Source organism: Lepeophtheirus salmonis, chromosome 3, assembly GCF_016086655.4.
Source record: "Lepeophtheirus salmonis chromosome 3, UVic_Lsal_1.4, whole genome shotgun sequence".
Lineage (NCBI taxonomy): Eukaryota > Metazoa > Arthropoda > Copepoda > Siphonostomatoida > Caligidae > Lepeophtheirus > Lepeophtheirus salmonis.
Window position 1 is genome coordinate 39,650,398 of NC_052133.2, and position 12,029 is coordinate 39,662,426.

At 33.2% G+C, this 12,029-nt stretch overlaps 1 protein-coding gene and 1 long non-coding RNA gene across 2 annotated transcripts; one reads left to right on the forward strand and one right to left on the reverse strand.

Moving 5' to 3' along the window:
- Positions 1 to 6,466: 6,466 nt before the first annotated feature.
- LOC121115086 (uncharacterized) lies at positions 6,467 to 7,550 on the forward strand. Its single transcript, XR_005863410.2, has 3 exons — positions 6,467 to 6,746; positions 6,821 to 7,205; positions 7,271 to 7,550. It is a non-coding gene; the product is annotated as an uncharacterized lncRNA (long non-coding RNA).
- A 754-nt stretch (positions 7,551 to 8,304) lies between these two features.
- On the reverse strand, positions 8,305 to 10,079 carry LOC121115085 (acylamino-acid-releasing enzyme). Its single transcript, XM_040709250.2, has 2 exons — positions 9,348 to 10,079; positions 8,305 to 9,284 (listed from the first exon to the last, which is right to left on the reverse strand). The coding sequence occupies exons 1-2, from the start codon at positions 9,372 to 9,374 to the stop codon at positions 8,667 to 8,669; spliced, it is 645 nt and encodes a 214-aa protein (XP_040565184.1). The 5' UTR covers positions 9,375 to 10,079; the 3' UTR covers positions 8,305 to 8,666.
- Positions 10,080 to 12,029: the final 1,950 nt, after the last annotated feature.

A 12,029-nucleotide genomic window follows, 5' to 3' on the forward strand; every position in this document is an offset into this window, starting at 1 on the left:
TGTTTCCCAATAGTAAAAATGTTGCAGAACAGCCAATTATCTTTTAAAGCAGAAGCAAGAATTTTAGCAGCTCCAGATCTGGTTCTCTGGACTTTACCATCCTTTTTAGGCCGAAGAAAATACATGAGACATTCCAGAATATGTTTCTTACGTGGAAAAACACAAAGCGGGAATGTCTGAAGCTTCTACATATGAATATATATGAAACACCTTCAAGAACTTTCTTTGCTTTTGATATTGTTTCATTAATCAACGATGCCATTGTCAATAATTTAAAATATATATTTTGTCACGAATGGAAGGTTATAGCATTTGCAACTGAGTACATTTATATTTATACGCATAAATATGATGCGAGAAATACACCAAGTATGAATTTAGATCATTAACCGGTTAATCTCATTTTCAATTAATTATAATATACAACTAAGAGTAAGGGACTGATGCAAAGAAAAAAAGTTCATTCATTTTAAGTACTAATTTATTGTATCAAACATTTGTGGATGTTGCTAATTGGAAGAAAATACAGTGGTTCTGATCCTTCGAGTATCCGAAATTGTACAACCTAGTACACAGGTTAAAAAATTTTTATAAGAAGTTGACCTTTTTTGGACCTTTGACCTTTTATATGACCTTAAAACTGTACTTTATCAACTTAAAATGTTATAAAATTATTACTTTAAGCAGAAAAATGGTCTAATGATAACAAAATTTGAGAGTTTCTTCTTATTATTTTGAAAATAGATTTAAAAAATATAGATTCATGGTTGAAAAAGTAATTTTGGGGGTAGGGAGGGGGTTTGGCCGGTTTTTTTTTAGAGTGCTTAAAAGATCATTTTGCATCCAAAAAGTTGGGCTAAAATTGAATTTTATTTTAACACCCCCCCCCTTTTGTTAATAACTTATAAATCAATTTAGATAAATAGATTAAATAACCTAAATGTTTGTTTTTTGATATGATCAATTTTGCTGTCCAGAACCTTGTTCTATCTATTTTCCCATCTTTTAAAGTTTTCATATAAAGAAGTTTGTTTAGACATATTATGACTACCTCCCGGGCATTATTGACCCCCAGAAGAATCCTAAAGAGTAGCCAACCAGGATTCAACAAGGGTCTTAATTCAGGTGGAAGATATGCTTCGTTTTAGCCTTCTCCTAGCGCTCTTTTTTTCATCACAAACTACTCAACTCTGAATTAATATCCTAAACACGACATTATCCTTATACAATCTCAACCTTTCTTCAAAATAGAAGAAAATCCAGTTGCAATATTCCACTTCTGGATTATCATGCTTAATTTGACTATTTTAAAACAAATAAGTGAATAAATATTTTTTTAAATATTTCCAAAAAATGTATTCTTTTCAAAAATTATTGATTGATTGAGTTTGATTTAATCTAAAACAAATATTATCCAATAAAAATTTATTTATCATAATTATATTAGTTAGGTAATGATAAATCGGCCCAAGTCAATGGAGTTCTTATACTATCTCATTGGCCAAGTTTTAAAGAAAACCACATAATTATATAAGATCAAAAATTGATTGATGTTTTTAATTAAATTCTTACAAATTTTAATATATTTAAGTTCATAATGACAATATAAATAAGTGGAAAAAAAAGTTAGTTTTATTGTCTTTTGTCCAAAATATCACCCTTTAGAACGAGTGTGCTTTTTCTGCCAAGTCATTACCTTTATTGTATGACACAACCTTTCATCTAAAAGAAACAGGGGGGGGAGGAAGACGAAAGATCAGTTGTTAGGGAGTGTCTTTTTCCAAAGTATGGTATTGTTATTCAATAACTATTGAAAATTGGTGAGAGCTTAATCAGAGCAAATTTTAAATCCACCAATAAACCTTCAGAAGACTGATTTTGAGAAAAGAAGAAAAAAAATCGACAGTTTGCAATCAAATATTTTTTTATTTTTGTCCTAGCAGGATAACGCCGTGCTATTAGAGTGCTAACAATCAAAACTATTTATTAAATTTAGTTGATAAACAAAGACCAGGTGATGAATGTTTGTAAAAAGTAGTGATCTTAGCGAAACTTTTTTTTTCGACTAGGGTTTGTTCATAACTATAACTATCTACACAAACTCAAAGGATTCACCCTTTTAACTGAATTAACAAAGTGAAGTCTGGGAAGAAAAGAAAAAATTGCATACGTCATGAATGAAAATTGTTGTGTATAATTACCTATGAGTAAAATACTAATTAATTTCTCAGACTTGTCGCCACCATTTTCTATTTATCAATTAAACGTCTAGTTAAGAGAGAGACACTGGCCGACAAATAATTCTTCACGATGAGGTAAAATGTAGAGTTCCTTAATTAATAATAGGTAAGAGGGTCTGTGTGAAATCTACACAGACACGGACCTTTCCATCCGGTTTGAGCAGGGTTGCAATCGGAGATGTCCATTCTGATGTATCAACCCTTGTAAAAGTTCCACGCTTGATCATTGCTTGCAACTCATCAATTACTTGACTGCATAGAGCCAAGAGTACCGGACGTGATCGTATATACCTCGCCTTAGCATCATTAGCAACGGGAGCCACAGCCTTTGAGTGAGTAGGAATATGAAAATTTCTTCAAAATAGCGATTCTATTTTTCCATTGTATTCCTCAGCAGTATGACACAGGAAACTAGGCGAGTGTAAGGAGACCAACTTTAGGTCTAGGCAAGCTTGAGAGCCCAAAATTGGCTGGTCCACATCTGTAATAAGGAATTCCAATTGTCCTTGATCAGAACCATTTTTTACAATCGGTTAGGCAACAGGGTCATAAGTTAGGATTTTATTCCCTCCATATGCTGTGATATGACCTGAGAATTTAGAGCTTGGGGGCGCAGGGGTTCTACTCATCAGGAGAATGTTCACATTGGCACCCCAATCGATTAAAAAGGTAACCAATTCTCCATTCACGCTCAACGCAACAGTGTTGCTCAGTCCGGAGTTACAGCAGGAAGTGAAGTGATCAGTGCCATTGCACTTGCAGTACTTCTTTGTACGGCAGGGCACATGTGAGTACCCTAAAAAGTTACAGGGCTTCTTCAAAAGTTTTACATTACCCTGAGGTCGGTCTCGACGAGAATTAATACTTCCGGGACGACGTGTCCCCTTGGGGCCTTTATACTCGGACATGAGAACGGCTCTATTTGAGTTAATCTGAAGGGAGTGGGTCTCCGCATTCTCTAAAGCTCGTCCCAGCTGGATCACTTTTTCGAACTTGACGATCTTTTTTCAAACACCATCTAACACAATTTGACACATATTCTTAACAAAAGTTCCAACGAGGACATTATCTTCATAGGATGTATCACAGTTAGCACAGAGAAGCTTACTCAATCTGGCTTGGGCGCGGAGGGGCGAAACATAGTCAACAATTGGTTTCCCCACACTCTGCTTCCGCTCTGTAAGGCAGAAGCGTTCAAAAAGTATCAATTCCATAGGGGAGAATACTTCATCTATGCCCGGATGAGAGCAACAAAATAATCTTCTTCTTCTCTCAGCTTCAATTCCAGTGTTTTTTGCACTTGAGAGCCAGCACAGAGGAGTTTGTGAGAGGCAAGTTTCTAGGAACTGAGAAGAATCAAACCACTAAAACTGTCCTCACCTTTATGATAAAGTCTACTGGGGGAAAATACATGGATGTTGTATCTTTTATCCCCGTGGCAAATTTGAATCCCGAATTCATCTTTAGTCAATATATATAGTCATCATGCAAGCACTATACCAAATTGGATTTATTGTTGTATCCTTATCTGTCGATAACCACCTAGCCAACAGGAACTTTTACTCGTAGCTTCTTTGTGCTGGTCATCTGCAAACATCCATAATTCATCCTCACAATAATTACCTCAAAGTGAATTTCCTCTTCGATTCCGTGCACAATTTCAAAAATATCTATAACTGTTTTTAGCGGCAAGGATACTTCGATATCCCCTGAACTCTCTGGGTGCCAAAACGTGTTTACGTCCAAATTTTGCTCACATTACAGAGATTTATCACAAGGAATCCACGTATAAAGTAAGACAATCTAAACAACTTAATCTCAAGTCTCTTCATCAGACAGCAATGAAAAAGACAAACGTGCAATTAGGTGATTCTATTTTTCATGAATCAACCATTGGAGCCCTTAAGTTTTACACCAATCAAAGACCTGAGCTTATGGATACAGTTGAGTTTCTTGAATTTGTACGGACTATGTGGAACATCTTAAAGGTAAAGACACCAACAGTTGGGCTGAGGAAAAATGACAATATTAGAAAACCCATCACAAAAGAAAATCGTGCTGGTTTGTCCTTCCTCAAAGAGTTTGCCGACTTACTCACTGTTTAAAAAGATAGTGCTGAAAGAGGACTCACGAAAGAAACTTTTTTCGCAACTAAGCATACTTTCTTGGCTGCAGCAGATCTTGCTGAGTACTTGCTGGATAGTGAGAATAAGGACTTCGACTATATATTGCTTGTCATGTTCCAGTCTGAAAGTATAGAGGGAAGATTCAGCTGCTATAGACAACTAAGCGGAGTATTCCATGTATTTAGTATTCCCTGGCCTATATCAATAAAAATAAATTACTGAATATACTTGGTTGTACTTCAGTGAAAATTGTTTATTTAACAAATATCCAAAGAATACTACTGAAACGTAAATAGTTTCCTTATTTGACATAATTCAACTTGTTAAAGTCGATCCATAAAAAGCCGAAGAAAGAATAATTTCTAAAATCTTATCCCTGAATGTAGATCAATATGATATGCAAATTGAGAACACTATGGGGAAATCTCCCTGCTATATAACTTTCTGTTGAGGATCTTCAACACCAGCAAGGAATAGTATTTATATTGTCAGATATATGTATATCACAGTCATTATCCAAAAACGTGCTATGTCTGCACATCTCTAAAAATATATAACTATGATATAACCTTAAATCATGGAAATAATAAAAGTAAATACTCAACTACCGTTGGTTATCATAATACCTTGAACTAGAAATGAACTTCTTAGAAACTTATGTAGAAGTGAGATACGTGTAAGTCTTTTAGCAATGATCAGAGATTCCTATTATGTCTACAGTTTTGTTTACACTATGTGTAGTCATATTCTAGAATCACATTACTTTTAGTCGAGGGTATTATTATAGTTTTAATAGGTAATAGTAATTGAGTATGGATATGTAATTAATTGCAGCGATTAAGTTCTTGCACTCAGGAATAATTCTTCGCTTCTTCACCTATTGAGTTACTTCTTTATTTATTATATACAAGATAATATATACGAAATGACTTTGCATAAAATGTAACGCAACTTAATACACATAAATAAACACGCAACTTCTCAAGTATTTACCGTGTATTATATTCACTATCCTATGAAAAACCATCAACAACTTGCAAATCTGCTCACTGTTTTTCTACCTATATTCCTCAAATATCGATAAACTTTTCAACGTTGTGGTGAAGAATTCTGCGTTGCTTATTGAAGATAAAATATTTACCAACACTAGCCACGACTTGTGAGGGGAGGGAATGGATAGCTGATAACAAAATACAAGAGGGTATTTTTGTGTTAGCGAGGTAAAACCTTAATTTTTTGTCGTAGTTGTAATTTTATCTGAACTTCACGTGGTATTTTAATCAATTTTCATTTTGGGATAACATTTGAAATATAAAAAAAATGTTCTTGAGCAAAAATTGATAGTTTGACTGAATATATGAAATTTAATATCAAAGTAGATTTATATTATATATACATAAATGCTCAAAATATTATTAAACTAATTACTTAAACTGATGGATTTGTCCTTCGAAAATAAATTATCAAATTCAGGTCGTGTTTGTACAATATCATTATTTCATTCAAATAAATAATTAATATGAAATATTATTCTTCAGTTGATCTTTAGGTTACTACTGGGATTAATACATAAAGGTGATAGAGTCGAGTGTATTTGCACAATGAGTCAAATGGATTTGGAGTCGTATAATTCAAATGGTTGGATTTAGACACAATATCCTTAAATATTATTCCAAACTATACATCAAGAATCATTTATTTTTAGATGTGTGTGTTTTAATGAAATTGTTTGAAGGTTATTTAATATTTTGAGGACTGATATTTTAAATTTAATTCGTAAAGTATGATTCGAATAGTTTGTTGAGCTTGGATTTATATTATTTAGAGATCCGGCCTCAAAATCTGGAGTTATTTAAAATTTACTTCTCCAAATCATCGATAAATATACATATTATCTTTGTTACACATCGACTTTGTGAGTGAATACACATTACTCTGATGACTCCTGACTCACTCATCATCCAAAATTATTACTTCATGGGAATTAGATGTGTATAAAATTACATTACTTTGATCCTTTTTTAAGCTCATGAATGGGGATATAGAAAATTGTCACAGTCTGACTGATATTTCTAATGGGGGACCAAATATAAGAATCTTGTTCATCCCAATTATTAATGCAACTTTAATTGTGGAATATTACATATTACTTGAATAAAACTGATTCTAATTCCAAATCTATTTAAGTCAATGAGTAAATTCATGTAACTACACTAACTCATAGCTCAATTAAATGTATTTGGTTTAGAAATATTTTTTTCATCCTTCTAAACCTCATTAAAAGCTCGAAATATTGTAACAGTAAGTGCTAATAATTCAAAATACTGCCAAATACTTTTCACCCCCTCCCTTAGTGAAGCTCATGGATCTGATGTGCACGGTGAGTTTTAATTTATATTCAAGTACTTTTTAAATCAACTTTCCCAACAATGTGTTTTTCTTACTAATTTACAGAGTATCTCAATACTTATATTCCGAGTCGTCCTCCAAGTTTATGGCACATTGTCACTGTACTGCAATCTTTGTCCAACCATCTCATTGCGCCCCACTCTTCACTAACAGATTTACAGGACAAGTTATCCTCGATCCAACATTTAACAACCGCAGAGATAGCTATCTTATTAGGATCAAAAGAGTCGATTGGGAAATTCATGGACAAACGTCTTTTGGCCAGTCGAAAAATCAAAGCGTCTACACAAAACAAAGTACGAAATTACTTTAGCTGGGATTGCCATTGAGGGAGCTTCTCTTCTCATTTGGAGGCATTTAGAAATTTTTTGTTATACGCCATTAAAAATCAAGATACTCCCTATCAGAAGGCTGTAAAAAGAATTAAATGGTATTAATTTATCACACTATCATATGATTGATATTTATTATTTACCTAATATCATTTATTTATAGATGAACCATTCATGGTAGGAGACTCTTCTTGAGTTGTTTCGCCTGCGTATGTATTCTCTGAGGGAATTGCCGAATTGAAGGTGGCCGTGTCTGTATTTAGTGGTTCATTGCTTATGAAACTAAAACATGTGGAACAATTGTATTCTAAGAAACAGAGCTATGTTGGATTTTTGGAAGCAATGATCAAAAGATTAAAACACTTATCATCTCTTCACATTTAAAATATGTTATTATAATAATTTATGTAAAAATATAATATATTCATTTTATGTTTCGATAATAACTATTCTATGTATAAAGGTTTTTGAAAAAGTTATTGGCAAATTCTTTTTCTTCCTTGATACCTTGCGTCAAATCTGCTAGTTCAAGGTAAAGCTCAATCAGTTTACTTGCCATTGATTTAAGCACTGTTAATGTTCTTAGGTCAAAGAGTATCAAGGCCGATAAATGATCATTCAATGGCTCATGTGCCTTTGAAATAATTTTCATTCTCTCCGTACGGATCCCCGGCAATTTCTCCAATTTCTTGAATAAGAGTTTTTCCATCAGTATAAGATTTTGAATTGCATCTATGATAATCTGTTCATTGGTGAATTCACGGGTCGATTTTTTAACGAATGCGTATCGTCTTATAGCTCCAATGTCGTCAAGTAGGTTACAGATTTTATCATGCACCAATCTTCCCAGTTTTTCTAGTTTCGAGTCTGCTCTGGAGCTACATTCACAAATTGATGAGTCCGAAAAGGTAAAATCTGATGAGACACCGGGGGTAATATTCATCATCTTTCTTATTTTGGTAGGAGGTCTTGATTTCAATTCTGATACAACATTCTGGTTAGATTCCTCAAACTCAAAATCATCACTTTGAATCATACTGAATATTTCACATATACGGCTGTGAACAATATCCAAAAAACTTTCACCATCTTTTGATATTTTGTTCATTACGTCCAAAGACGAAGACTCTGACATTATGAGACGTTAATGGGATGGATAACAACAATAACAAACAATTAATTTATGATACACTCGAAAAAATTTATCAAAATATTTTATTAACTAATTCAAAACTGACATATTTTTTTATGAAAATAAAATAAATATATAATTTAGATTTTAGCCTCTGGAGAAAGAATGATCTTAATCATCCAATTAGCATAAATAAGAGGCTTTCCAAGGCTAGGATTATCCGGGAAATTGTAACTTCTTTATTTAGTCCTTTAAGTGCTTAGTAATATTCAAATCCTAGAGATGGAAGGACTCTCAAGTCCTCCTTTCCAATCAACAAATGAATATGGCCCTTAACATTTTTGATATGACTTATGGGGGATTTCTCTCAAATTATTTTGGCTATATCAGGGGTCAAGGGAGTATTGTAGTGAAAGGGGAATCCCCTCTAATTAAAACACCAATCTGGAATATCAGTTGCAGAGGCCATACTTGCTATATTGGTGACTGGATTCAAAACCACAATTGCAGTGAAAAGCTCTGGGTACTGATCGGCAAGATGAGTAACTAAAAACCCACCATGAGAAGCACCCCAAAGAAAAATGTCTTTATCGTTTAAGTGAGGATTAATTTTAAGACATTCTGGAAGAGCTTGTATGCAGTCATCAATATCATCCTTACCCACGCCCCCCAACAATCCATGTACAGACTCATCCACATAACCGAGAGATCCTATGTTGTTAACCAAAAGTACAGAGAATCCCAGTTCAATAAAAAAATTTAGCTCTAGAGAATAGGAAGAACTTGTAGTAGCGCAATGGGGACCTCCATGAGGAATAACAATAAGTGGAGTCTTGTCGTCTCCAGAGGGTGATGGTCCAAATATGATTGCGTTAAATGATAACTTATTTCCTCCATGAGCTTTCAAATATAAAGGTTTGTAAATTCTTTCTGGTAGAGATCCATCATGATTTATCATGGTTTTAAAGACCCGCTCACTAGCTTTAGCTGATAGCAAAGACCAAGGCTCAATTAGATTCCATTTAATTCTGACAACGAATCCATACTATGAATCTAGTATATTAATATTTTGAGCATTCTACATTAATTCAATACACTTCTCTTTTACGTGAACAATTGATGGGTAAACTGTCATTCCATCAACAATAGTGTTTAGTGTAAAAGAGTATCATCATTCAAACTGATGCGCTTAGGTGCGAGTTGATCAAAAAACTTTGCATGAGAGCTCTTCACAATGATTTCAGGATCACGTCCTCCAACGATTCCCATTAAATTCACCTCAGTTAGATGAGGCCCTGCACATAGTTTCTCATATAAATCCCTTCTGAACCAAAACACATCCCCTTTGGTTGTCGTTTGAACTTAACTGCTATTACTTTGAGCAGAGGGCCCATGCAGAATTTTAAAGTCAGTACCATCCCTATTGATTTGAAAGATAATGGACGGACGATTACTACAAAAACGAAGAAATAATCTATATGCAGGTTTGTTAGGGAGTCCAACTCCCTAAATATAAGGGAATCCACATCTGAAGAAGAAGACTCTGAATCAGTCCAGGAATCATTACTCAAAATAAACGAGTCCATGCCACTTCATTCTCCTCCTGAAAAATCAATTGTGTCCAAGATGAAGAAATGAGAGTTGGACTCTCAATCGTTGCCTCGATTGGACGGGAAAATCCATGGGACTTCTCTAAGACTTTATATATGTGATGAGGAATCTTCATTAGAAGATATCCTTCCAATTAATCCTCAATTAACAAATTATACCCTAAATAAGAGGAAACCGGTAGTATTCACAACCTTTTTTATCTACTCTCAATCTCGATTGACAAAAGGAAAATAATTATTTTAGCTATTAGCCACTCTTCTGTATTTTTCTTGTTGCCAACTATTAATTATTATTGAAATAATAGTCATTCAATATTATACACATTGAATTTAACATAAATAAGTATCAATGACGGATTATGAACGAAGGCCCTTGATATGAATTAATATAAAAATTCGAATCTTATGTAATACCTTTTTTAAGATCATAATTAGTATAGTAAGCTGCTCTGAAACATGCGATAGTAAACTTATGAAAATTAATTAAAACAGCTTAAAGGAAAATCCGTATACTTAAAGCCTAAAATTACTGATGAAAATCTTGTGTCTTTTGGGGATGTTAAAAAAAAATCAACAAGCTATCCCTGACAATTTGAAGAATGTTTTGTGGGAGAACAGCTACAATCAGCTATTTATGACAAGGGAGAAGTGAGGACAAAAATGCAAATTAGACTGTTCAGTGATAAATTATAGACGTCAATAGATCTTGATTCTTCTGCTTCTAATGACAATCGTAACAGCTTCTTCGCAATTTTAACATTTGAATATGTCTATTTTTCAAGAATTCAAGTATGTTTGAAAATTTGTGAACATAGTCTGATGTACATATATGGCCCATTATGGGTTACTTCTTGCTTAGACACTGACAGTCCACTCAAAAATATATCAAAATATAAATTTTTATATATCTTACCATAAAAATAAAGTATAGCAGAATGATTTTAAATAGCAAAGAATATCGGGAAGTCTCCTTCATAGATGCGAGGAATATTTTTAGGTAAACATGATTATCAATTCTTTTTGATATTTCTTCCAACGCATCATCATGCTTCATAAATGAATAAATCTTGAAATCAATTAGTTTTCTGGTATGTTCAGCTCTAAAAAGAACAATTTGAAAAATGCCCGAGCAATCTATAAAATTTCCAATAGAGTGGTCAGTAGTCATTTGAATGATGTATTGTGATGACTTATTTTCCAGCAAATGGGGGCAATTAAACGAAGCAATAGATTGAAAATTGTTTTAGCCTTGGTGAAATATTAAGAATTTACCTACATTAAATATAAATAACATGAATTTGATTTTCCCCATTTAAGTAATGAAAATCCAGCATTTCCTTGGAGATCCCCAAAAACTTATAGTGCACGCCTCCTGCATGTTTTTTTCTGCCCGTAAATCGGCATTTTGTAACATATCTACATTATTTGCTCTATTTTTTGAGAAGGTATTACACAGCTCCTTCAGCCCATACCCTGCGGACGCCTCTGGATCACTAATAATAAAAACAAATCCATATATATTTATACACGAAATACCAGCCTCTAAAAGCCATTACGATATCTATTTTAGGAGATGAAACAATTAAAAAAATACAAACACTAGGGACCCATATTTTGATATCCCATCAGTATCAATTTTAAGGGGAAGGGCTTATATTTTGATTTCAATAGCTACAAGTAATCCAAAATTAATCCTGACCGCTGTCAACAACCAAGGTAAATTTTAGAGGATGACTGGAGACCAGTACAGAGGCGTCTGCAGCTGATGGGCTGGAGGGGCTTTAACCTCACCCAAATTAAGGATTTACTGCTGTTTACTAGCAAAATTTAATATTTGAAATTAATTTTCTTTGAATAGCTATGGATTTTTGAAATTAAATAAAAAAAAAAATTATTTTAAAAATTAAATTTTAGAAAGTTTGAAATTTAATTTTTAATAAATAGTTGTAAATTTAAAAAAAAAAAAATTCACAAAACATGAAAATTATTTTTGAGAATAATTATGTGGTTTTGAAACTTTTCCAGAAAATTTAATATTTGAAATTTTGGATTTCAAAAAAATTCCAAAAACCAAGATATAAATATATATACATATAATCTTGTGGACGGCCCTGTACAGGCCACACTCTTTCTACAAATATTATATAAACAAGAAGAATACATATTTATGGCCATAAAAG